Raw genomic sequence first — 27,864 nt, 5'->3', positions numbered from 1 at the left:
CGTCATGTTTCAGTAATGTTGTGTCCTTTCAAACGAATACCGCTAGTATAAACTACCACAGGCTCATGTTTTCACCCAGCTGGCCTTGGTTTCCCTTGGCTTGCAAACGTGCAGACTTGCAGTACAATCGATATCTCTTGTACGAACACGATAGACACAATTTTCTGTTTTTCTACGTAGCATTGGCTTTTGGGCCAGTTTTCAAGAATGATCGATTGGTTTTCGATTGTCTCGTGAATTCTCTGGAAATACGAGAGCGCGCGCGGGAATTTCGCGAGGAAGATGACTTCAAGAGGGTCCGCTCCCATTCAGAATTTGCGGAAGGACTCGTATTTGATTTAATGGTTTCCTTCCGCTTGCATTATGGCGGACGATACATTCAATGATGGCAGAGCGTCGGAAGAGCCGTACACCAGAATTCGAACCCTGGGAAGGGGAGCTTTCGGTGAAGCAGTGTTGTATCGAAAAACGGAGGTAAGCTTAGGTTTTTCAGCCATTTTCAACAGCTGCCGAGAATTTGAAATAGAGCTCTTAGAAAACGAAGCGTAACCCGACAATTTTGATTTTTTTTTCAGTAATATTTTCAACACATTGTTGAGATATTTATGTGAAAGACGTTTCTCTCTAATATTTTGGTTGTCATAAATTTATTTTTTAGCAAAAGAACTCCTGCTGAAGTTTATATCATTACGGAAATCGCGTTTATGATTATTCGATGAATTGCAATTGTTTTTTATTGCAGGAAAAGTTACTCCCTAGTTAAAAAACCATCTTTTTAATGATTTATTATGGCTCTAGTGAGCTGCATGTAATGTCAAAATGGTCGTTTCACTCTTTATTTCAAGAGTCTTTTAGCTAAAATTTCAAGATATGATAAATCTCTTTGGACAGGGAGGAGATAAAATTGAATTATTTATTTTTGGAAGACTTGACGTTTCAGACGTTTCAGATTTGACGTTTGAGAAAAAGATCCCAAGCTCGCTCAGAGGGCCAAAGATAAATGAAATGATCAAGACTATGCAAAAATATTTAAGATTCCTAGTGGTTTTGGTTTATTTAGTGGTCGATGGATAAAATGTCACTGCATTAGTAAGGTATTAACACGCTGAATTATTTGGAAAAAATTAATCAATAAGCTGATAACTTTAAGGTCAGCACACAGGAGGCGACTTGTCCCTGCAACCAGTCCCTGCGACTAGTCCCAGAAACCAAGTCGCTTTGTGTGAACTTTCCATTTTCGTCAAAAAATCCAATCTAGTCGCAGCAACCAAATTTTAGTCCCAGTGACTAGTTACAAGAATTCAGATTGGTTTGAAAACGAGGGACTAGTGGCATGAAATTTTGCTTGTTCCCTCATGATCAAGAACCAAAGTCATCGGTCCCTGCGAAGACTAGTCCTCTTGTATTAACACTACAGGTGACTTGTCCTTGCAACTAGTTGCACGCTAATGGGTGTGACTAGTCCCTTTCATATGTACCGTATGTACGACAAGCCCAGGGGGGTACTCCGGCTTGTAAATGAATGAATGGAGGCAAAATTCAGGACCCAAAAAAATCCCTAATTCTTCCAACATTACCCAAAACAATCCCTGAACCAAAAATAACCCCCCCAAAAAAATCCCTTCTCAGGCTTGTCAAATTACCCCTAAATTGCCAGGAGGTGCAATTAAATAACACAAAGAATGCTTGTTTTGTTTATTCATCGCCAAGGCCGCACCAAGGCACATTAGTTCGTTTTTAATACCCAAAAAAATCCCCTATCTAAATCAAGATACCCAAAAAAATACTTGCCAAATTTTCCAACCCAAAAAAATCCCGGAATCAAAAATTTCAAACCCAAAAAAATCCTTCGATCATCCCTGTCATTAACAAGCCGGAGTACCCCCCCCCCCCCCCCTGGGACGACAAGTCACAGGGGCTAGTTCCCTCTTACAAAATGTATGTGCCAACCTTAACTGTTTCAAATATGGTTTAGGTTACTTGAAAAAATTGCATATATATATATTAAAGAAAAATGTGAAGATGTCGAAAACAATAGGCGGCATGTTGTTACATGTAATTAGAAGTGGATTGATGTCATTTTCCTTGCATTTGGCAATGATCAGGCAAAACAGAACAACAGATCTATATAATTCATATAATTATATTACAATACCTGATAGAAAAAAGCATGCAATGTTTAGTTCATCAGTTTGTGGAACACCTAGAAATTTTTCGGATTTAAAAAAAACTTGGTTCAAGTAAGATGTGCAAGAGAAAATGAGCCAAATTTATGCTTGGGATGGTCAACCTAAAACATAATTTTCATTAAATCAGCAGGCAAAAGCAAGGCAAATAAACTGATGCCTGCATGCCCGAACTTGCTTTGTCTGGTGAATAAATCATGTACAGTGTAAGACATATAATCCTTCTCTTAATTTACACTCTGGTGACATTTTATACAAGGGATAAAAAAGTAAAAAAAAAACAATAGGTGTGGTTGGATTACATTGTATTTATCCAAGGGATCCAGGCATCGATCCAATTAACATTTAGTTTGTTGTGCAGTTTTACATCTCATCTTGATCAAATCCGATTTATCCCGTTATCTTTTGGGCGCCTTGAAGATATAATCCCATTATGTTTACATTATCTCCTCTTATCAGTCAGAGTGTAAATTTCATTATGGTTTGATTAATCCTGCTGGTAATTAATACTACTGGTAAAATATCAATGGATTAAACCCAGACAGATTATACCCTTAAATTCTTCTAAACCCCCAAATTGTATTATATACAAAACACATATTTTGAGGGTGATCATTCCTGATCAGACAAATTATATGATCTGGTAGCTGATATCTCAGAAAATCTGTCTGTAGATTTATTTTTGGACTTAGCTTTTCTAATTTTGTAATTTTAACTTGCACTTTAAAACGACGTTGGAGAGGTCAATACGTCATGACTTTTTATTGTTAATTTTTGTAACAAAATTTATTTCTATTAATTATTGATTTTAAAAATTTACAGTAGTACAAGTCATGTCTTGAGGCTTGAGACTAAAGGTAGTCAACTAGCCAAAAACTACTAAAATTTAGGAGTTGGCTACCAGGTTTAACACTCCAACTTAGCCACTTTGGCAAAGTGAAAAACTCGGAAAAGTCAACAGTACTTGATAGAAATCAATAGATCTGACTAGTGAAAAACTCCTTCTGGCTAGTAAAATCTGACATGTTACTAGCCAATAAACCAGTGAGTTTAAAAAATAAGTCTCCAGTCTGTAGTGTTGAGTGGTGGAACGTGTGTGGATTCTCTAGAGTGTGTGAGCCAATCACGAGTGTGTTATTGTTGTCCTCAGATATAAGGCTCTCGATTATGTATTCAAAGTGTAGTGTGATCTAGTGTGTGAGCACATTAAATTTACTGTTTGTTTTCTATCGAGTTTCTGGTGATTCTACATTGGCAACTGGTGATTCTACACGGCCCTGTGTCTGATTGTTTCTTCTCTTACAGGACAATGTGCTTGTGGTTGTTAAAGAAGTAAACCTGAGTCGCGCTAGTGAGAAGGAAAGAGTTGATGCAGAGAAAGAAGTTGATATTCTGTCTTTGTTAAACCACACCAATATTGTGACGTACTTCAATCATTACATTGATGGTACATCACTGCTCATCGAAATGGAATATTGCAATGGTAAGAAAAAAACAATGCAGTTCAGGGATGGAGACTAACTTTTTTGCTAACTAGCCAAGTGGCTAGTGACAGCTTTGATTTCACTAGCCAAAACTTATTTTCTACTAGCCACAATTTTCAAGCATAGTTTTTCTTTTAAGGGGGGAGGGGGGAGGGTGAAAACAATGTGAGATAATGTTTAAACCTTGAGCCGTAAAATGTTCCTTAAATCTTCATGTTTTTTCTTACAAAATTGGGCTTTGGTCTTCACTATAAAACTTGTACATGTACATGCATTTTTGTCAACTAGATCGTTTAAAGCTTCACATTCTATCATGTCAACAGTTTACTTGTTACTTATATTCTCTGAGAGACAATTTTAATAAATGTGGTTTCTTGCCACTAATGCCTGATTGTTTCACTAGCCATTTTGGCTAGTGAATGGCCAAAACCTACTAGCCAAAACTGCATTTTTACTAGCCCTTGGCTAGTTGGCTACCGTTAGTCTCGAGCCCTGGCAGTTCAAAGCTGTGCTCTTAGAATAACTGCAGGGTGCCGAAGGCTCTTACGTAAAAAATCTTGGGTGCCCAACTCATGATAGCAAAGTTATACAAGTCACCCAAAAACAAATAAAGTAATTCGCCTGTGGCAGAACTGGGCTCTGCAAGAGCACATCTCTGCAGTTGTATTAATTTTTGTTGTATTCTGTAGACTTTTCTATGAGATCCCACATTTAACACAAATTTTAAAATTATTACATTAATGTATCGTGATCCAGAAAATTGAAGGTATTAAAAAAATTAATCTATCATGGTCTATGAAAAAAGGTCTGTTCTCTTCTCTATTCTCCGCCCTCCTTTTTGCTTCAAAAATATATCAATGGGCAGGAAATCCTTCGTCTCCACTTATTGCAGCAAGAAATGACGGTCTACCTTCACTTTATCAGCCTCTTTCCTCCCTTTAAGCAAAAAGGAGCCATTTTTACTTTGTCCCTACACCCCTTCCCCCTCCCCCCCCCCCCCGAGTACCTCTGGATCTGTTACAGTTTATCATATATGATGTACATTAGATGGATGATGGACTTAGTAAAAATTTTAAATTAATTAATTAAAATCAATTTTAAGGGGGAACCCTAAATGACAAGATATGCAGTCAAAAAGAACTTTTTGCAGAAGAGGTATGAATGATCATTTTTTTGCTTGTCAGTCTGTGTAACAGTTACAAATCTACCATGCTACATGAGAATAATGTGTCTTGTCCTTTACTCACACAATACTTTTATCTACTGTATGTTGTATATGTTGTGGTTTAATTTTTTCTTTGGTTTAAAATTTTCAAACCAGTTTGATTTTGATTTTTCATTGTCTTATGTTCATTAACATAATCTCAAACAAAAGGAAATAAAAATCAAACTGGTTTGAAAAATTTTAAACCAAAGAAAAAATTAAACCACAACATATACATTGGTTTAAATTGAGAAACCACTTTCAACTTTCAAATCAGAATAATCTGAATGATCTTTGTTGTTGTTTGCAGATTGTGATCTGGTATTTCTTCCAAATCTGTTCTGGTATGAGCCACATTCATGAGTGTGGAATAGTTCACAGGTACATGCTTGCTGCCGATAGCTGCCATGTTTGTTTTCCCGTTATAATGCAAATTAGACACATGATTTCTGAGGGGGCAAACAAGCTTAAATCAACAAATTTTAGCTCAGTGGTTTCTTACCTCACTGATAATTTTTTTCATACCAACCATGCTTGGTTTCAGTATTGTGGTAAAAATGTTAATTAGTTTTTCACAATATTGTTGCTTTCATAAAAAAGAAAACAGCTTGCATAGTTAACAAGTCAAGTTATTGAGCAACTTTTTCAGACTCACAGGGGGGGTACTCCGGCTTGTAAATGATGGGGATGATTGAATGGAGGCAAAACTCCGGACCCAAAAAAATCCCTAAGTCTTCCGACATTACCCAACAAAATCCCTGGACCAAAAATAACCCCCCAAAAAATCCTTTGTCAAATTACCCCTAAATTGCCAGGAGGGGCAATAATATAACACAAAGAAAACCATAAAAAATTGAACGCTCGTGTTTCTTTATTCATCATACCATAAATACGCCAAGGCCGCATCAGAGCACTTAAGTTCGTTTTTAATACCCAAAAAGTTCCCTATTTAAATCAAGTCACCCCCAAAAATACTTGCCAAATTTTCCAAACCAAAAAATACCAGAATCGAAAATTTCAAACCCAAAAAAATCCTTCGATCACCCCCTGTCATTTACAAGCCGGAGTACCCCCCTGGATTCAAACTAACCTTAATGAAATCATTATTCCATAACTTGGCTCTCAAATTTGATTTTGGCACAGTTGATTTTCGAAGAGATGGCAACATTTTTATTAATGTTTGCACCCCTGGCAGACAATATTGCTAATTTCATAAATTAACTGATGTGAAAACCGTCATGGTGGCTATCGTGAATATGGTCTATTCGTTAAATTTTGCTTTTAATTAAGTCTTTTAATTCCCATTATGATAATAATTTTGCAAAGAACTCGCTCCGTACTCCTCAAGAGCATAGGCCATCAACTGTCTTTCTCCACTGCCTTCTGTTCTGTGCATCCCTCTCTAACTGGCATCAACTCTTGGTGCCAGAGACTTGACCTCTGCGTTGAGGCAACATCTCCATGTGTTTTGGGAAAGATCTCCCTCTTACGCATCCCTAGTTGAGGATTCCAGGTCAAAGCTTGTTTGGTAACACACTACATGTGGGCTTTTGCAAGTTGTAACCAAGCATTTCCTTTTCCATCTCTGAACAGCGTTTTATACTGGAGTTTAGCCAAATCTCTGCTATAAAGAATAATCTATCTGACAATTTCAACTGCAAAACGATATGCAGACATGTGTTGATAAAAATTTGAAGCTTGTCATGCTTGAAACTATCTCTGCCTTAGTAACAAACATTACCGTTTACTTTAGATAATATAAAGCTTCATGATCATGTAGTCTTAAGTGTTACATTTTGCAGTTACTGTCATTGTATTCTGTCTTCTCTTTCAGAGACATCAAGACACTAAACATCTTTCTAACCAAATCTGGGTTAGTCAAACTTGGAGACTTTGGTATAGCAACTGTGTTGAAAGGTTCAAAAGAATATATGGCTGAATCAGTAAGTATAAACACTGATTTCCTTTAGTTTGTAAGCTCTGTTAAATATCGTGTACTAAAAAAACGCAAAATGCCAAAATAAAGATTAGGAATGAAACATTGTAGCAAAAGAGCAAGTAAGGAGGCAAGTCTTCTTTCCTAACTCTCCTCCTTTGTCTGCTGAGTTTTATTTTTGCCAATTTAACCTGGACAAGTCTGTGCCTTTTACTTAATATTCATTTTTTTGTGACAGGTTGTTGGAACACCATACTACATGTCACCAGAAATACTTCAAGGACAAAAGTAGGTTCCCCCGTTAGTAAAATGTAACGTGCTAACCTAATTGTTTTATGTACATGTACTTTTTACAAATTCACAGAAAGTTTTGTATCAGGGCCATTACAAGAAAAGGTTGCACTGCCAGTGATAAATCACTTATTGTCTGCATGGGTTAATACTATAATTATTTAATGTATTTTTTTCCAGATACAACCAAAAAAGTGACATGTGGGCACTTGGGTGCGTCTTATATGAGATGCTCTCCTTGAGAAAAGTGTTTGATGCGACTGTAAGTAATCCACCTTTAGACATCTGTATCAACATCAGTGAATAAGGTTACTGGCTACTTTTAAAACCCCAGGTGATCCTTAACTTACCGGTACTTCAAAACAGTACTATTTTATTTGTTTACAACAAGATGGTTTTAATTTTAATAAATTATTATTTTTGGTATTCTTATAGAATCCTCTTAGACTAGTGTCAGACATAGTCAAGGGTGAATATGAAGATGTCAGCCCACAGTACACAAGTGAGATGAGTGGCCTGGTAACAGCACTGTTGTCGCAGGTAATGATGATGATGATTGTGCACCCAATTATCTTTTCTACACAAAAGCAGATCACTATCAGAAGTCTAGAAACAATATACAGTCAACTCTCTCTTAACGGACACCTCCAAAAGATGGACACTTCTGTAAGACAGACACCTGGTGTTGGTCCCGTCCTTGCCATTTTACTGGTACTAAAAAATGGACACCTCTCAAAGACGGGCAGCTGGAGCCAGTCCTGAAGGTGTCCAATTTAGAGAGAGTTGACTGTATTACTTGTAATAAATTTTATAAACACCTATTAAGTTTCACTGACAAGAAGCAAGAACGTGCTTGCCTTGGTTCTTTCTAAATTAAAATTATATTTTTTTACAGTAAATTGAAGTAAACTTTTCCATTTCTACCTGTATAAGTGTCAGCCCTTTGAAACTAATTTTCCAGAGCAGACTACAGATTGAAAATCAGCATCAAATTAATGTTAACTTTTCTTTAACAATGTTCACACTAGAATCCAGATGACAGGCCAACCATTGATGCAGTTCTAGCCCTGCCATTATTGAGTAATTTAGGAAGGTAAATCATGCTGTCTTATTTTTTGGAAGACATGATTATAGAAATTCTGTTTATATTATCTAGTGAAATCTGCCAATACCTAATTATAATTAACAATTAGACTACGAGCCCAAGTTTTCTATGAGCAAATAGTCAACGAGGCGCAGCCGAGTTGACTATCGCTCATAGAAAACGAGGGCGAGTAGTCTAATTGTTTTAGTAGAAACTCTAAAGGATTGCAGTCCAAAACCTACAATATTGTGCACTTTGAAGACAAAAATCAAGAAAATTTACTGCTTAAGAGCTACGCGAGCGCGCGACTGTTTTCTATCGGCGAATAGAAATCAGTGGGAGAACCAATCAGATTCGTGGATTTCCATTAGAACACAGCTGAGTTTTTACTAACTTAGGTTAAAAGATAAGATTGTAAAATTTAAATTGTAATTGTTACCCAAAAGTATAGTTTACATTGTCATTCACTTTTTAATAAGTGATCTTTTCTTTCTACTGTTCAAAGAGAAATGGAAAAGAAAGTTTGGGAATTAAATGCAACAACAAGAAGGGCTAGGTGAGTGTATGTCAATTGACAGAACCTTGACTGTCTAAAATTATTTTTAATTCACCTGAAGGCAGATATAAATAGAAACAAACCCTAGTAAAAATAGGCCGGGAATTCCAGTTCTGGGAAGGATACCAGGTGGAATCCGGTGGAATTCTGGGTAAGTGGAACACAGAATTCCTGAGTCTGGTGGAATGCCAGGTCCAGAGTGCGAGTCCAGTGGAATTCCGGGTAAGGGGGAACCCAGACTTTCAGAGTCCGGTGAAATGCCAGGTCTGGAGTTCTTGAGTCCAGTGGAGAACCTGGAATTCTGAGACCACTGAATATATATGGAGATTTTGTATCTCATAGGTGCACTCAATGCCATTATTTTCCCCGAAAATGATACTGAGTGAGGGTTCAATCAAAATGATAGGTTAAGTAATAGAGCTCCTGCTCCAAAAAAAGACAATGAAACACATAAGTTATATAGTTTATGTACCAAACTAAGTATATTTCCAAATGACAGTACTTAAGAAGACCAAGAGTGCTTCAATTCAATCTCCTTGAAACACTGTAAAACTTTTGTTCCATCTTTCTAAAAACCTGTCCAAAATATTTGTAAGAAACACTCTTAAGACTAGCAGTGCATGATCTGAATATTTGGGACAACAAACAGCAAACTATTGTAAAAATGCCTGTGCCATCATGATGGCTTACTGCAGCAAGATTTACTGAAGTTACCCAGATATTACCTTTTTAAATGCTGTGCACAGTACATGTGCTAGGTCTTTTAGAAGTTGTCAGTAAATTGTTTTGTTTTATGCTTATTATAATTTATTCAGACTTGCCAGTGGACTAACAGAAGTTGTTCCTGTAATCACATCCAAAACCAGTGAGGTAAGAGCCTAACTGCTGGTATAGAGACGTACTTGCCTGAAAAACTTTCATTTAACCTGATATAACGAAACTTGAGTTTGACAGCAGCCAAACTCAAACTCACTCAATTCTCTAACTAAATCGACTATTGTTAATAGCATACTTTCATTTTGTAATGCTACAATGTAGCTAATACCATAAGCACAAAATGAATGCAAAAAACTTAACAATTGTAGTTTTTGCGTGCATTGCATGCCTATGATGCTTCATAATAGTCAGAATTGCCACTGGTTGGAAAATGGTCAGGGAAAAATACATTTTGTTGAAGGCCAAGGAATTTCATTCCAGGTCAATGTGATCTGGAGGCTATAGTGGCAGTTACTTTATGTGACATTTTGTATTTTTTGGTCAGGGAATTTTTTTTTATCAAGGAAAAGTTGGAGAATTTTGAAAAACTGGTATCTGTGGCAACTATGTCATACTTCTTAAATCTCATGTATCTTAAATGGTTTTTTATTGTTTTTGCTTTTCTGCACCCAGGTATTTTACTGGGGAGGTGGTAAACAGACACCACATAAAGTTGACATGTTCCAGGGAGGGCATTCTGCTCTGCAGGTACTGTTATCATTGCATATTTTAATCATTTTTCAACAAGGTCTAAATCAGCTAGAGTAATACCAATCCCTTTGTGCGCTCAATGTTTATTTAATATTACCCTATGGGAGAGACCGCTATTTCACTCAAAAAAACCATACTTGTGATGCAGGCTCTGTAGATCTGTGCCATAGCATCTCAGGTGGGTTGTTGCTGTTAAATGGAAAAATTAAGTTAAAAGTGGTGGATTCAGACCTTGAACTAAGGTGAGGGGGGGGGGGGCTTTTTTGTGTGAACGCCCCAAAAAAAATTTAGCGGAGAAAGCCAATTTATGTAACATTGCTGTCAACATGGGGTCATATTGACTTCGATTGCAGAGCGCTAATTATTAACAGTGCAAAATGGTGCTTGTAGCAACCAACTTTGGCCTTTTTTTCTCCGCTCTTAAGCTTAAAGAAGCCCCCATCTCTTGCATTTGTGTTAACTTCATAATATCTTTGAAAAGAGCGAGTTTTTAGGTATGGTTTATTTTTGACATTTGAACTGTTCTACTTCCTTAAAAAACAATGTCTTTTAGCAAAAGTAAGAAGGGGGCCCGAGCCCCTGGGCCCCTCCCAAAGATCCACCACTGGTTTATTAACATGCAGGTTGAACACTACTCTTACCGGTAATGTCATAAAAATAATGCACAATATCTATCCAATCAACTTGTATTCCTTAATGATTATCATACTTGTAACATTTGTTTTGTTTTCAGCTTGCTGTTGGTCAATCTCATTTTGCTGTTGTCACTGTTGAAAATGAACTCTTCACATGGGCAGTAAGTGGAAAGTCATCTTTTATTCCGAACACGCCTGAAGGTTGTTTACAAGCATGTGAATATAAAAACCTTGAAACAATTTTTTCAATCTTTGGAATTAATGCGGTTCACAGGCATTGATCTAGGAAAACTGGTGACCGTTTTCCGAGCTAGGGGGGTTGCACTCTTTTCCAGGAAAAGTGTTAGATGTCGACTCCCTGAAATGTCATTTCTGGGTATTTTGAGTCACTCGGACATGAGATTGACCGATTTCCGTAAGACGGTCAAAACCGGCCTGGATCAGCGCATGGTTGAGTTTAACGAGAGTCCACTGACTGCGTAGGTTTTTGTAATTAAAAAGACTGGAACCCAACCCTGCAAATTGAAAATTTCCCATCGAGCAGTAGTCCGATGGTTATTGATACAGTCAACTCTCTCTAAGAAAAAATCATTGGGACCAGCTCCAGCTGTCCGTTTTAGAGACTAACCTTCTTATAAGGAGTTTAGTTACAGTAAAATGACTGAAAAACAACAGGGACCAACACCAGGTGTCCGTCTTATAGAGGTGCCCATTTATATAGTGAGAGTTGACTGTACACACCAAATGTTTATTTTATTTTTCCAGAATGCTCATGGTGGAAAACAAATGGTTGGTCAGCTTGGGCATGGTGATACAGCAACTTATCGCATTCCCAAACCAGTTGATGGATTGCATGGAATCGCTATAAAACAAGTGGCCTGTGGAGATGAATTCACCGCTTGCGTCACAGGTATAAATTCAAAATTACATGACTTTCTTTACTCTCATCTAGATAAAGTCTCCTTCAAAGTGTGGGTGATCACACAGTCCTTGTGTCAATCATTACATGGAAAACAAATAGCGAGTCCAAACTAGACTGTATGAGAGGGATGGCTCTCATTTATAGGCTTACATAATACTGAAAACACATTAAAAATCAATTGCTTATTTATAAGTCATCCCGTGAGAAATATATTATTCAGTAAGTGACATAAGCTACTCAGGAAAAGGGCTCCAAGTTCTCCTAACAAAGGTTACACCCATGACCTGCATGACCGTGTCCTAGCAGATTTGGAACCCCCTCGATTGGACCCCCAGTCTTAATCTACTAGTGGATATGGACCCTCTTATTTGGACTGGGGGTCTAAATCCGCTGGGGCTCCAAATTGGCTGTGACATCATTTGTACACTCCACCAGTGTGCTGAGGCCTTCCAAGGGGTAAAAGCGACAAGCGACATGACCCCTGAAAACTGGCGACATGGAACATTTTAAAAGCGACAAGCGACACAAAGCGACAGCAAAACAAGGGGTAAAAAATGACAGCGACATTTACCCCTGTTAGCTAGGCGACATGGGTTCTCAGAAACATGCGACATTGCGACACGGCTACCCCCTTGGAAGGCCTCTGTGCTAGGGCATGGGGTTAGGAACATCCTGTCAGAAATATCAACTCTGCTATTCCACACCAATTTCATCAGGTAGACCACAAAAGTAAGGCAGCCAGTCATAGTCCAACACCAAATTCTCCAAGTTTACCAGAAATGTAGTAAATGTATTCATATATATTGATACATTTTTATTTGTGATCAGAGGAAGGTGTTTTGTACACATTTGGGTCAGATTACTGGGGCTGCATTGGTTGTAATAATGAACTGGAGGAGGAAGTCACCACACCATACAGAGTGGAATTCTTTGCTGAGAACCCCGTGTCACAAGTAGCGTGTGGAGAGTGCCATATTGTAGCTCTGACAGGTGGGTTTATATCTTGCTTAATGGATTGGAATCACACTCCTTTTGTAGACAATAGCGATTTTTTGATGATTTGTAAACCAAAGTAATCACGTCTAACCATTTACAACATGAACAAATGACCTTATGGCTATTAATTGCGCATTTCGAGGCGAGTCTATAGAGAAGACGAGAAACGTTGCTTGTATACTCAGGTTTGTGCCTTCGTGACAAAGCTTGAATACCTGTTTTTGAACAAATTGTCAAGTTGCGAAAAGTGCTCAGAGACATCGCTCGAAAATTGCTTTTGAGAGACTAACTTCATAAAATTGGCATGAGTTGTTGTTACTTACTTACTTACTGCCCATCATGCCTGTGTGGCACATAGAGCAGCATGAGTTGATGTACACGCGAGGAAATAAACCTGTACGAAATACTCTACCTTTTCTATAGGCTTGTTTTCATCGCTGCTATTTTTCCCTTTCTTTATGCAGTTTCAATGGAAGTTTACTCTTGGGGTTGCGGAGAATATGGTAAGATTGCTGATCTTTAAATTTAAGGTCATTGCCCCGAAATAAAACTGAACATAGATTTTTAACCAAACTTAGCCTACTGGTTTATTACTTTAAGGGAACTTAAAATTTGAAATAAAAAAGAGGGGTCACCAGATTCGTTTAGGAGCGGGAAGACCTTGTATATTTCATATATTTCCAAAAATCCTCTGCGAGTACTAGCAAAGTACATGTTTTTAGAGATAATTTATTTTTCAAACACAAGAATTGATCTGTTTTCATTTACAGAAAGAATTTGATCACTACACCCAAAATATAAGAAAAAATTGATAGGTCACCAGACTCGTTTATGAGAAAGCAACAATTTACTTCTCTCGCGGACTAAGCCGCATAGAAAAAAGCCACCATTTTGTTTATGTGTGCGCGCTAATTACGCGTAAAATTCTGCGCAGTAAGGATGCGCAATGCAATACAGGGCAATGACCTTAACAGTCGTACCTGAGCTGAGTGGTACGGCCTTGGACTTTGCCCAAACAATTGTCTGTTTATATTAATGAGAATCATAATGATAATCAATTTATATAGCGCATTTTAAATATGTAATGTTCAAATGCGCTGTACACATACTGTAATTTACTACACAAAGGCCAGACCACAACACCGGGAACTTCGTGCCCTACTCTTTGCGAATAGTGTGTGGGCTCTTTAACGTCCTCTGTTATAAGACTGAAGATACAGGAGACGGGACCTACGGTTTATCATCCTTTTCCGAGAAGACTAGAATGTCTAACCATTTTGCAGATGCAATTACAAAGGCAGCACATTCTCCTCAGTTATTTTAAGACCCTGAGTGTTGGTCCGGTCTGGGGTTCGAACCCACGACCTCCCGCACAGCATTCCGGCGCTCTACCAACTGAGCTAACCAGGCGACGGTTAGTGTGCGATCTGTTTATAAAACCCTCAATAATGTGATGCTAGCGCTGTTTTGTATACTCCATAAAGACCAAGTGACTGAATGACTGTTCGTAACGCAATTTCATTTTGACTGCAAGAAATTTCATATGAAGGCAATTTCTTTTAGCGTGAACCTTTCAAATAAAGGGGTCTGGTAAAGATGGTAAAGGCAGACATGCAGCTTCCACCTTCCCAGCTACAGATTGCATGTTTCTAATCTTTCCTTTCATTACGGCATGGTCACTGAATGCTTCACATTGAATTGTTAGTTCCTTTTCTAAGTGGCGTTTTATCGAATGTAAAGTTCTGCGCTTTTAACAGTATGTCTTTGTAGGTCGTTTGGGCCTGGGGAATGAAGATGATTTCGCGGCCCCTCAAAAGGTAAATACATGTAGACAAAAAAACTATTTTTAAAATCACAATTAGTCAACGCTGTTTTGTACTAGCATTCCGTGAAGCTGTCAGCTTACAGTCGAGCTATTTTACTGGAAATTTCCATAAACCGTTGGTCTCTGTTAGGCCCTTCTCCGTGGACAAGATATCCATCGAAATTATAAAAGTTGCATCTATACATTACGTTACATCTAATGTTACTTAAAAATAAGACAAATTCTTAAATACGCAGCAGTGAAGGCTAAAATATTCATAACAAAACACGAGTGAAGTCGCTAGCCCTGAGTAGCGGCGGGATTCATGACCGAGTTCTTTGTTTACTTCGAACGGCGGAGTCGAGCTGCAAAGCAGCGAGGGAGTTAGAGAGGAGTCGAGTTGAGATCGCGGCTGCGGCTGCGGCTGCGCGCTAATTCCGCCAGCTTCGCAGGCTAGCAAGTGTCTAGCTTTCTCTGTAGGATGTCTTGTACTTTAGGCTCAAGATTGTTGACAGAAGTGGCCGCCGACTCCACCTGCTTTGTGCTTTGTATCAGGGTCACTCCGTAAAGTGTATTTGTTCTGTTTCAGGTTGATGTACCTTCGCAGTGTAAAGTAGTATCAGTATGCTGTGGTTCGGACTTCACCTTCTTACTTACTGCAACTGGACGAGTGTTGGGTTTTGGCAACAACGATGAAAATCAGCTAGGAATTGATACACCACAGTCACTGAGGAAGAGACAAATTAGGGTTTGTTGACTGCTTTATTTGTCCATTCTTTCTGTAATCGATTCACTTTGCCAAATGTTTATAAGGGCCTGAGTGACACGAGAAATCAAGTTTTATGCACTCACTGTTAAGCAAAAATACCTTTGAACAACAAAAGAGAGGCAAGAAATCATTCCCTAAGATGTAAATAAACTGCAATCAATGGTTTTTAAGAAATTTTCTTCCAAGTAAACCTTACAAACTTGAAGTTTAAGCCACGTCTCTCCTACAAGTCTGTACCCAAACCACGTTTCAACAATTATCAGAACTTGTAAAGTACGTTTTAGCAAGGCCAGGTCACTATGAGTGGATTTACCATTCATACCAACACCTTCATGGGATTTTCAAATTGCACATAATCTTGGTGAAACTGCCCTTTTACACCCGCCTTCAGTGTTACGTGCATAGCTATCTTTCTACATCCATTTTTCGACATCATCTTTCGACATCGTTTTTCGACGTGCTGTTTGAAATGAGCCAATCAAAACCTATACATACCGTTGTTGGTTTCATGCAAATGTGCGAAAAGGTCAGAAGGTCATGCTAGTGGGCTGTGATTGGCGGATTTCGATCCGTGTTGTTTGTTTAGCACGTCGAAAGATGGATGTCGACAGAAAGCCGCTATGCACATAACACTGAAAGCGGGTGTAATGTTGTTTTGAGTAACTAGTTTGTGAGTAAATATTTAACAAATGTGATTGACGATGTTTAGCTAAATTACTTGTACACTGCTCTTCATTATTTCCTGTTTTGTTTTCAGTCTTCTACTGGACATTTCCCGTACGTTACTCTCCCCAAACCTGTTATGCCTCTTAACAAGTGAGTACTTACTGTTAGCCAAGTTGTTTAACGTCTTAGCACCACAAGAAAGACCCGTTTTCAGTTTACAGTTGATTTTTTTTCTTGTCCCATGACCTTTCTTCTCTTTTGTGGAGGTTTTTTCGTTGTTGTTGTTGTTGTTGTTGTTGTTTTATGGGGGGGAGGGGGGAGGAGGCTGAAAAATCATGAGCAAAAAGACTACAGGTAGTTTCTTCTTTATCTGCAGTTGAATGCTTTAGTAACCTTTAACTTCGAAAAATGGTATTCTTTTTTAAGTTTATTGCATTAAGCAAGTTCGTAGCTAAGTTGTTTTTGTCTCTCCTTGATGTATGTGTTTTATTGTTTTCAGATACAGTATAACTTCCGTGTCAGCTGGGAGATCACATTCAGCTGTAATAGACGGTAAGTTTTACAGGCTGAGTACAAAAACAGTGTTAACTGTGGTTTGTCATCAACATTTTCATTCAAACAGAGTAGTCTATTCAGTCGAAGCTCTCGTAAGCGGACACCCTCTGGACACGAAAAAAGTGTCCGTAACTGGAGCTGACCGCTTACGAGGATGGTTCTCGTAAGCGGCCACTAGAGGTGTAGGGGATAGATGGCCGCTTACGGGAGCTTGCCCAGCTAACAATAACCGGACGGACGTAGAAGACGACAAAACAAGCACTGAAATATGGTACTGTAATGACTGTAAAATCATTGTGACGAACGGCGATGTGAAATTGATTGATAAAAACAAGAAAGAGAGGTTTTTTTATAGGATTTTCTTTGGGGTGTGCTTACAGGAGCTTAAAAACAAAGGAAAAGTCAAATTCTAGTTTGTATGGGAGTTAAAACGGGGTTTCAAACAATGCGGTCGTAAGTAGAGCTGTCCGCTTACGAGAGTGTCCGTTGAGAGAGCTTTGACTGTATCGAAGTCTGAATAGACAGACGTCCTTCCTCGCGCCCTTAACAGAAGTCGACCCGAAAAATTCCATACTAATGACGTAGCTCTACAGAGACCCATGCATTGTTTCTGATTGGTTGTTGCTTAGTTTCGAATTTTCGCGCGCAAGAAACAACCAATCAGAGACACTTCACGGAATTCTCTAAAACTACGTCAACAGTATGGAATTTTTTTCAGGTCTTATTGCACAAGTCTCTGAAGAATGAAGTGAATTTAAAGGGGCAGTTTTACCAAGATTTAGTGCAATTTGAAAATCCTGTGAAGGTGTTGGTATGAATTGTAAACCCACCAATAGCGGCCTGGCCTTGCTAAAACGTACTTTACAAGTCCTGGAAATTGTTTAAACTGAACGTGGTTTGGGTACAGACTGGTAACAAAGAAGTGGCCTAACACTTAACAACGCCGGGCCGACGTTTTCGAGTTTGACAGTTTTACTTGGAAGAAACTTCTAAACCATTGATGGCGGTTTGTTTACATCTTGGAGAATGATTTCATGCCTTTCTTTTGTTGTTCAAAGGTTATTTTGCCTAACAGTGAGTGCATTCTCTAATTCTGGAATATTTTACACGAAAACTTAGAAAATGTCTTGTGACACTGTCCCTTTAACGCTCGAAGATGGAGCAGCTTTTTTCCACTAACCGTTTGATTCTACTTGTTTACAGCATACGGGCGTCTAATAACAGTGGGATCCAACAAATTCGGACAGCTGGGGGTAGGAGACTTTAAGCCCCGGGCGGGGCCTTGTGTCATTGGAGGGGAAATGGTTGGAAAAACAATTGCGCATGCGGCATGTGGGGATGACTTCACCGTGGTGGCCACTGCAGGTATAAAGCGGCTTATATCATTTACTTGATATCTTATCTTAGTTCAATAGTTACATCTGGAAATTGTGACATACACACTGTAGATCGTCTTAAAGAAGCTTTGTCGTGACACTTTGCGAGCTTGAAAAAAATGTCTGCCTTATTCGTGACGTGGAATTTTAACGATGAAGCTCCTAAAGCCTGTTTACACGTATTGGAACTGGTCCTGGTCCTGGTCCTGGTCCTGGTCCTGGTCCTGGTCCTGGTCCTGGTCCTGAGCCTGACAACGACTTATTTCTAGCTTACCAAAAAAAAACAGTTCCCTCCGCAAGGTGGATCTTCAAAAGGAATCTTCACTTTCAACCCTTATCAACTCCTCAAATTATTCATATTTAAGTCTGACAATATTTCCTGTGGTTCTTCTTTTCCACAGACAACCAGATCTACTCATGGGGGAGGGGTGACAATGGTCGGCTTGGTGTACTGACTGACAGCCTCGTTCGGGCGAAGGGCGGGATCCCGTGTACAGCCGTCCCACGGCCTATTTTTGGCGCCCTGCACGTGTTGTCATGCGTGGCGTGTAGAAACTGGAATTCTCTCATAGTGGCAGGTAACTAAAAATGTTGTAACCCTTTTAAAGTTAGGCTGAAAGGCAGACGCTGTCTTCGCATGCCTGATCCTTCCACCACTCAAGAGACCCTGAGACTCAACCCAAAACTTCCACACGAATAACTTAGTTATAATATGACAGGACCGTGTAGTGTCTTTATCTCGTTCCCAGAGCCTGCGTTCCCCCTTGTCCAGCGGCCGGGAAACTTAACTCCTCTGGGCTAATCCAAAACCGGAACCAGGAAATCCTGGTTCCGGTTTGATTGTGCGCGTGCGCCTGAGATTGTGGTGAAACGAACAACTTTTCAACAACCAATTAGATTCGGCCGTCTTTTTGGCGGACTTTTAGATTAGCCCAGAGGTCCCGATCCCTGACGCAGACCAGAAGGATCGCGGCCTCTGGGGACGAGATTGGCAGTGTCTCAGACTGGTTGTTGTTGTTGTTGTATGGATTTGCGGGTTGATTCTCATACGTCGCAAGCGAGCTGATTAATTGAGCGCACGAAGAAGAATTTAACCTCTGATTATATTTGTTCTTGTTTGGGCAGAGCGTGTTCTTAGTTCCCGTGCTGTCAAACGTGGCGGATCATCTGGACGGTCCCTGGAGTCACAGTCGTGTAAGTACAGACTACTTATATTCCCCTGCGATGTTAATTTTTAAATATGTCCGGTTTTTGGAAAATCTTCGTTGAAGCAGTCGGAGATTTTCCAATTGTTTTGCTTTAATAAAAAAAAAAAAACTAGCGCGAGCAGCTAGCGAATGCTCCGAAAAATTTCATGTCAGTATCACATATGACGTCATAAGAATACGAGTTAACCAAACCCATTTGAGGTCTTACCGTGGTTTTCCCATTACCTAGAAAGTCCGGAGGTGGAGCACTTAGTGTCCTGCTGATAAACTGCAAGGCGTTTGTTCGCCTAGACTGTCCACAGCCTCTCTATTTTTCAACGCAAAAAAGGCGAGGGAATCAGATATCGCTTCGCTCTCTCCCGCCCCTCTCCAGTCCCCCGCGCTTCGTGCTCACAATCGCTTCAATCGCTGATTCTCTCCCTTTTTTGCATTGAAAAATAGAGAGGCTGTGGACAGTGTATTGTTCGCCTTGTGATTGGCTGGAGGTTGAGAAAACCCTCAAAAATTCGAAAGTTAACCGACAACTTTAGCGATGCATTTTGCTTAAATTCCTTCTTCAAAACCACCTTTGCAACAAATGTAACAAATCTTTGTCTTCAACAGCGGGTGATAACGGTGCAGACTCGGTGTTCTCAGAGCCGATGGGACTAAACCTCAATCATGACAGTGGACCCGCCAACCCAAATGATCTGTTTGGTGATACAATGGACTCTGGTGTAGGTCGCTCGCCCCGGGCTCCGGGGTCTGCTTCTGACCCCAGGAGTCTGGGAGAGAGCAGTGTGCCACCAGCCTGGCTTCAAGATGTAAGTGTGTGTATGAAAAGGGACTTTGAAGCAGCTTTCTTCTGACTTGCATGTATAAAGTCAATCTCAAATAACAGTTCACTAAAACACTAAAGAGGAATTTAAGGTTAAGTCTGCGTCAGGCCGTGCCGCCCCATACTTCCGAAGTGTATCCTGTTTTCTGTAGTACGAAGCAACTAGGAGTATTTCTACTCCCCTTTGGATGGGATGCTAGTCCATCGCAGGGTTACCCCCGGCTTTAAATTCGCTGGTACCCATTTATTCACCCGGATTGAGAGAGGCATTGTGTTCTTGCCCAAGATCACAACGCAGTGACCCCGGCCAGGGCTTAAACCCGGACCACTCGATCCGTAGTTCAGCGTGCTAACAATTAAGCCACCGACGGACGACGAACTAAAAAAAATTAAGGCTTAATTTCTCAAGGTGTGTCGTCCAATACTTTGCGCCATGGTTACAAATACAGTAAATCTTCCTAACTATTTTGCCGACATATTCCAGAGTTACTTGTTTGTATCATACACCATGAGACCTTTACCTAGGCTTTCTTCCCCCTATAGGAGCTTGATCAGGCGGAGTACATTTCCATTGAGTCGAGCGGCTCACACGACTCCAGCAGAAGCCCGTCCCAGCCCAGCGCCTCCGGTTCTGGACGCACTCTCTCCAGTTCAGAGAGCAGTGTGCCAGTCTGGTTGAAAAATGTACGTGAATGATATGTTTTGAATGTACTCTTAGAAGTGGATAAAGCTTTTTGGAAATTGAATTTGGATTTTGATGGGTGCCTAAGATGGTTTGAGGTTACAAAATAATATACTCACGACAAGGAGGAGCGTCGAAAATTTGATGACATTCTGACATGCCAAAAGATGTTTTTAGACAATTGTTCAGCTGGAATGTGCGTTTTTGTATGGTTCTTTAAGTGATATCTTTGGGTTTTTTATCGATCAATAACACTTATTTTTAAAACCGCCCTTGACATCAGCATTCGGGGAAGCAAGTCCCATTTTCATAGTTCTGAAAAGTTGTTGTTATTAGACGTTATAGACTTCTGTTTTTATCTAATCAGGAAAACTGAACCAATACTCCGAACGTTGACTTAAGCTCGTCGCCATATTTGCTTAAGCAGCATTGCAGGCTAAATTGATAAATTCTAAGGGACAAATTCTTTGGTTAAAACCTAGCTGAAGAAATTTCCATGCTTGATATATTTACATATTTTGGCAATTTGTTCTGTTTAGGAACTCCGTGACGCCGAGTATATACCTATACAAGGCCAGGCAACGCCTCCACCTCCCAACAGAAAGTAAGTCGTTTACTCCGCGTACCCCAAAGCAATCAACATTCATCTTCTCTCTACAGTATTACTACAAAGTCAAAAATAGCGTCATGAGAGTTCAGGAGTTGATCACCGAGAGGGAAATGTCTGTCTGGATACCGTTTGAGAGAATTTTTATGTTGGCATTAGAAGTTATCCTTTGTTACCGCAGAGCTAATCAAGGGACCTAAGCTATTAAATGAGTTAACATTAAAGCTGCAGGAGTCCAATGCGATTTTCCTGAGTCCTACTTTGGTTTTGAACGAGCAGCATAAAAATACTTGGAACCTACCAAACAATTTTAAGAGGGTCCTGAAGGGAAAAAAATCCAATTTCCCAGCCCAAATCTTGCCCATGTCCCATTTCCCAGCCTATTGTTTTCCCGATTTTCCAAATCCTATTCCTAGCTTTATTGTTTATTTGTGTGTGGTTCCCAGCCCCAGCGTCCCAAATCACACTTTCTCAGTGAAGATTTGCCCAAAATCCAGTTCCCATTTCACCCCTTCCTCTTTTAAGAAAATAGATTGTCGATAAGTTGGTGGATGGAGTAACCTAGAGTATGATGTCATGTCTTGAGTTGTGTTTCTTATTTTTGATTTGTATTTCGTGTGACATTTCAGTGAAGTTTCTATGACGTCCGTAGCGGTTCAATGCGATCGCGAACCAGGTAAGGGCTGATGCAAGTTTTACAAATGAAGAACTTTACTAGAACAAAATGCTGACAAAGGATCAAAATAGTCGACAGAGCAGCTTTTTTGGTAAATTGTTGGAAAAGTAGCGTTTGTGATAATTTACTTTATTGATCACATTGTTGTGCTTGTTGCCGTTGCTTTACAAATTGGAACTCCACTTAACATTGCGTTGTCATCTTAGGCGATGTAGAGGAAATGAAGGCCCGTCTATTACAGCTAGAGCAAGAGAATTCCAAGGTATTTGCTGGTCTTTAGACTCTGTTACCCGGGGGGGGGGGGGACGATCCCATATATGAGCTATATAGGCATGTGCCGCTGTAAAGGGTATGGTTTTCAGGCAGTTTAGTCTGGGATAGGGTATAGAAATCAGCGAGTTTTGGTTTAGATTTGGGTCTCATTTGCCGGAAAACTGTTCAGAAAAATGAGGAATTAAGTCCAGGATAGGATTAGAAACCTCAGAAGAGAAAGAGGCCTTGAACGTAAATATAATCATCGCGGCAACGTTGTTGACAGATTGTCTTCCATTAAAAACACAAATAGTGGTAGGGTAGAGATTTTCCGTGTTTAGTCCAGTAAAGGGTTGCAAAATCTGCTGAACATGGTCCAATATATACCCAGCGGCACACCCCCACCCAGTCCCCCCCCCCCCCGGCTCTGTTAATGCTAAAAGTGCGCTAGATAAGACGATGCATTTAGAAAAGAAGGAAACTTGAGGTCTTGTGCACTCGAACAAGCATAACAGAATTTATGTGTCATTCAGTCTTATTTCTGAGTATTTTCTCTCGCTCATTCAATTTTCTTTTATTATCTAGCTTCGAGGAAAGCTAGCACAGCAAAATGCCAAAATGAAGATCTTACAGCAAGAGGTAGGTTTTGCCTGGATACAGATGTTAGAATGTTTAGTGGGCAAGACTGGGCTAATGTTGAAATACAGTCAACTCCCGCCTTGCGGAAACCTCGCTATTATGGACACCTTTTATTACGGACAGGAGTTGAAGTCCCGGCGAATAAGTGCTACTGAAAATAACTCCCGCTACTACGAACTTTCTCTATTGCGGACACCAAATTGTGGTCCCGACGGTGTCCGTTATAGTGGGAGTTGACTGTGTCAAATAATTCCCCCTTATATTACTAACTAAGCATTTAGGCCACAAGCGGGAATAAAAAGTGTAGCATCTGGACGCACAGTTCCAAGCCAGGACGCGTATAGCCTCCTCCGAATTTAACGCTTGACTCTCAGCCAAGCTTCCTGGTTCCCAGACCCTCGAGAGTCCAGAGCTGCATGTGGGGTGGTTGTGACGGATAGACGGTGGCAAAACGCGGGAAAGTCACGAGTGTTTATTTAACTTACACCTGGTTGGTCGATAAGATAGTATCTTTGTTCGGATTGGTTAAGAGCACTTTGCTCCAGTTTTATGAACACATTGAAGAACTAAGAAACCGAAGAACAACGCAAACACAATTACTTTCGATGGTCATGGGAAAAGAAAACACCGTACTTGTAACAAAGACAACTTTGAACTGTCTGTTTCTTGTCTCCTTTCCAGAACTATACTTTTGTGGCAAACCAGAGGAAGTTTTGGGAGTTGATCGATTCATGGCACAAAGATTGTCAACAGGCTTCGTCGCTGAGCGCTATCAATAAAAAGGTAATCGCACTTGGTAAAGTTGTCTGTTCTGTTCTTTTTATATTTAACAACGTTTTTTCATTTGCACTATCAACCGTTTCATGATTATGTTGCTATTGCTTGTTCCGTTACTGTCCTTTGCTCAAAGCCCCTGGAGGGGCTCCTTTCATGAACTTCTGAGGATCACCTTCCCCCTTCCCCCCTCCCCGTCACTTTTACATGGGATCCCCTGGGCCCTCCCTGATTCTATGTCGTGCTCTTTTTAAGATACTTTACCCTCAAAGATCGTCTATTCACCTAGGAATGGCAATTTGTTTCAACAAAGCCTGACAAAATGTGAAGGGGGAGGGAAGGCTGAGGGGGGATGCGATGGATTAACGTTCCGTCCAGGTAGGGGGAATCAATACTCTCATTCACTTCATGTTATGCAAGCCGAAGGTAAGCCCAACATGGATCAAATCCATGGAATAGGACAGAGATGAACCTTGTTTATTGTGCTCGTTCGCCAGTTTTGGTTACAAACTGAACAATCGTGTGTCTGTACACTTTACTAGGAGATGGAAAGGCTCGGTCAAGGTCACAGCTCGACGGACTCTGACGACACTTCGGAGGTCTGACATGCCGGTGGATATCAAGTTTATTTCCTTCTTAGTCACTATAGGACGAATGTGCGTTTGCGTGCTGTTAGATGGAAAGAATCAGGACAAAGTGTCAAGCGATAGAGGACGGGGGCACCAATGGTGTGCAATATAATAGTGATATGTATGGTCATTTATTTCCCATTATAATTTGAGGAAATTTACGCCCCGGTCAGATCAGGGGTTTACCGACCTAGGGTACTTAGAGTGCGTTAAGGTTCCCTTGTTAGCCGATTCTGTTATGGTAGCTAATGCTGTTTAAGGCTTTTCTGTCATTTCGGAAAAAATGTTTGACACAAGTTCACGCAACTTTAGGAGGAGGTCCTATCACGCATCATTTCGAAGCTTGTTTAAATTTAAAACTAGTTCATGATCAGGCAGGTTTATACGGTGCGATTTGTCGCCCGATTTGGCCCAGATTTGATAGAAAAATGAGTGCACAGTTAATAATCGGCCCGATATTTTTTCTGTTAAAGTGCACAGTTTTTAGAAATTTTCATCCTCGCAATTCAAATAAGGCAAATCGGGCCGACGAGTCGCAGCGTGTAAATTTGCTTGGAACAAATCGGCCGACAAATCGTAGCGTGTAAACTGGCCTTTGCACAATCGCGTGAACCAGCCAAACCATCACTCCCTTGGTACATGACCTTATGAAATAAATCAAAATTCGAATTAAAACTAGTTACAAGCGCGGGAAATTTCGCGTGCCCCTATTCGCGATTGATATGGTGTTTGCACTTGATTGGTCGAAAATACGTCATCCTCGCTCTGATTGGTTTGCTCGAGTGTTGTGAATACATGTGAATAGACCAGTGTGACTTTTCAGTGATGCTGCCATGAAAGATAAACTGGTAGTTTAACCAATGTTTCAAGTAATATATCAAAACACTCGAGAGAGTGTTTCATGACATTTCCAAACACGGAGAAGAGAGTTGAAAATACGACGCGCAGCGGAGTATTTGTGACGAAGTTCGAGGTGTTTGGAAATGTCATGAAACACCCAAAAGACAGAATCTAAATCAAAACTAAAACTACGGAGAAAACGGAGAAATATAATCGTAAAAAATTTATGCTTATTATATCCAAACCACCGTCACGGTTCTGATTTCCTTTGTTTTATTTAAAGGGCCTGTGTCACGGATTTTAGTCAAATGTAGGCACGAGAAATGACCATCAAATTCGCTGAAATATAAAAATGATTTCTTAAAACAGTGAAGGAACATTTCAAAAACACAGCCAATACAAAAAAAGGTACGCATGGCCAAAAGTGACGAAGATTGAAAATAATTGCGATATGGGTTTTGTAATGTTGTTGGGCTAAACAGTTTTCAAAGCTAATCTCGTTTGCTTGAAACTTTAAATTATAATGCCCAGGAGACAAATTTGGTTGCAATGAAGCTATGGTTTTGTCACTTAGATCCAGAGAAGTGATTTATTTTCAAAAAGTAAGTTTAATAGCGGGTTTTTGTCAAAACTTAATACAATATACTTTACTCAGCCGTGACACAATCCCTTTAATTGATGAATTATTATTACATGTACTGAGTTTAAGAAAGAAAAAGAACCCTTATTTTCAATTAATTTAATACTTTGCTTGCATGAGTCCTTTCTTTTCTCTTAAAAATGCTGCTATAAGCAAAAAAAAGTTATTTATAATAGTACTCTATGTACGGACTATTGGTTAGTATTATTAGTTTTAAATTCAATAAGATTTTATTTTTAGATAGTTAAAATTGTTTATGAGGAGGGATACAGAAGATTTTTGTCGAAAGGGAATATTCAATTTGTTCGACAATGAACAATTATTGGATTACAATGATACAATGAATTGACAAAATTGTTAGGCAATATATTTATCATGAATATGATAGTTAAAAACTTCATATACTAGTATTTACTCTACACTAGGTAAATGTTGTATTTATTCAAAAGTAGTCAACGTGGCTGGTAAATAAAAGAGCTCTGTAGATAGATTTATTTATCAGTCCCATAAAAGTAGTTTAACTTACATCTTTTAACTTGCGTGGCGATGGTTATAAATTAGTTAAATAACTTTAATATACACTCTAGTCCAGTCCCTGAACACTCTCTTCCGCGCGCCCTTTATAGAGGTTGAACCCAGGCGCCTGGGTTCAGCCCCTATAGGGCGCGCGGAAGAGAGAGTTCAGGCACTAGTCTATGAGCACTCACGAAAGCTGGGGTTAAGAATCGTGAGTCAGTGAGAGGAAGACCGATTGAAGTCAGTTGCGAGTAACATTCTCTAAAGTTACGCAGTCATTACTGAATACAGTAGAATCCATATTTCTAGCTCCCTTTAACTCAAGCCAAATGTAGTTTCCCTTAAATTTGCCTCACTGAGTCGAACACCGTAATTTAACTTCCTATTTCTCGAGCTCCCCATTTTGTGGAAGCAATTCTTTTTTCCCTTTGGGGGCTAGGGAAATAGGGATTCCATTGTAGACTGTTAGTTTTCTTCGCAAAGTTTGTCGGAAAAGTTCACGTGCAAGCAGTAAAATTACTTTTATTAACTGTAAGAAATGGCAGTAAACGGTAAAACGCTAAAAAAAGAATAAAATATGGCCAGTCATTCTCAGTGGTGTTTGCTGCGTGCATTTCAAACCAGGATTGCTACAGCTCTGGAACTAAGGGAAAAAAATTCTTCAAAGGCAGGGAATTATATTTTCATTTTCAAGAAAAAACAGGGAAAATTTGAGAAACATTTCAGGTCACTGTGATCTCAGCGATGGTTCTTTTGGGGAGGCTGGGGGTCGCTTCTATAAATAACGTTTTGTATTTAATTGGTAAGAGAAATTTTACTTTTATCAGGGAAACTGAGTATCGGAATTTTGAAAGCTGATGTCTGTGGCGCATCCATTCAAACCCATCGGTCTTTCACTCTTGTAAGAACGTAGCACGGTGGCCGAGATGTCGTAGCAAGAACATTTGTCACTAACATTCAACATTGTGATTGTCAATCAATCAGTCAGGAGAAGTAATATCTAACTATAAATTCTCCTAACCGATTGGCACATTATCTAGTGGTAAATCAAGACAATTGAGGCTTCTCTTTACTCTTATTACCCATCTGCAATGTCTTGTTGCTGTTAGGAGAAACTACCATTTGATCAACATGGGAAATTTAATTTTTTTACGTCCATTGAGCAGTTAAAGAAAGCTCTTGATGCTGTAAAAAGAAACTACCATTTGATCAACGAATGGGAAATTTAATTTTTTCCCCCCTGGAAACCCATTAAAAAGGCTCTAGCCAGCTTCCTGAATATGCTGAATTGGTAGCCGCCTTTCTATAGTGATGGAAGCAATAAAGTTAAAGCTCAAGTACTTTACCTTAGTTTTTCGACTCGTCAGCAAAGAACAAGCAGCTGCAAGCTGAATTTCAGCCGGAAACTTTAACTTTCCTGTCGTAAAATCACAATGTAAAAGTCATTTGAACGATTGCTCATTTGTCTTGCGACGGAAGCGTCATTATCTCTGATCATTTTTTGCTTGGTCAAGTTTTGAGCTGTTGAAAAAAAAGTCACGCAAATTATAGATGGATTAGGTGGCCTTGGCAAAACTAAAAATATATCTTTCCTACATGCATTTTATTTTAAGCTAGTTGCAGCACTTACTTTTTGTAACAAAAGCGTTTTTA

At 39.6% G+C, this 27,864-nt stretch overlaps 1 protein-coding gene across 1 annotated transcript; it reads left to right on the top strand.

The window, feature by feature from the left end:
- Window positions 1-73: 73 nt before the first annotated feature.
- On the top strand, window positions 74-26,768 carry LOC144636263 (serine/threonine-protein kinase Nek9-like). Its single transcript, XM_078495427.1, has 31 exons — window positions 74-474; window positions 3,492-3,669; window positions 4,773-4,825; window positions 5,185-5,255; window positions 6,709-6,817; window positions 7,049-7,098; window positions 7,282-7,363; window positions 7,537-7,641; window positions 8,130-8,194; window positions 8,691-8,741; window positions 9,557-9,611; window positions 10,131-10,205; window positions 10,942-11,004; window positions 11,609-11,753; window positions 12,594-12,755; window positions 13,226-13,264; window positions 14,532-14,578; window positions 15,155-15,313; window positions 16,092-16,150; window positions 16,500-16,552; window positions 17,759-17,920; window positions 18,333-18,509; window positions 19,057-19,125; window positions 19,743-19,942; window positions 20,500-20,640; window positions 21,178-21,242; window positions 21,875-21,921; window positions 22,128-22,183; window positions 22,759-22,812; window positions 23,494-23,595; window positions 24,129-26,768. The coding sequence occupies exons 1-31, from the start codon at window positions 364-366 to the stop codon at window positions 24,189-24,191; spliced, it is 2,868 nt and encodes a 955-aa protein (XP_078351553.1). The 5' UTR covers window positions 74-363; the 3' UTR covers window positions 24,192-26,768.
- The last annotated feature ends 1,096 nt before the right edge of the window (window positions 26,769-27,864 follow it).

The sequence above is a fragment of the Oculina patagonica genome, chromosome 13 (genome assembly GCF_052425735.1).
Source record: "Oculina patagonica isolate OP01 chromosome 13, crgOcupat, whole genome shotgun sequence".
NCBI classification, from domain to species: domain Eukaryota; kingdom Metazoa; phylum Cnidaria; class Anthozoa; order Scleractinia; family Oculinidae; genus Oculina; species Oculina patagonica.
This window is presented reverse-complemented; position numbering and strand designations above follow the sequence as displayed.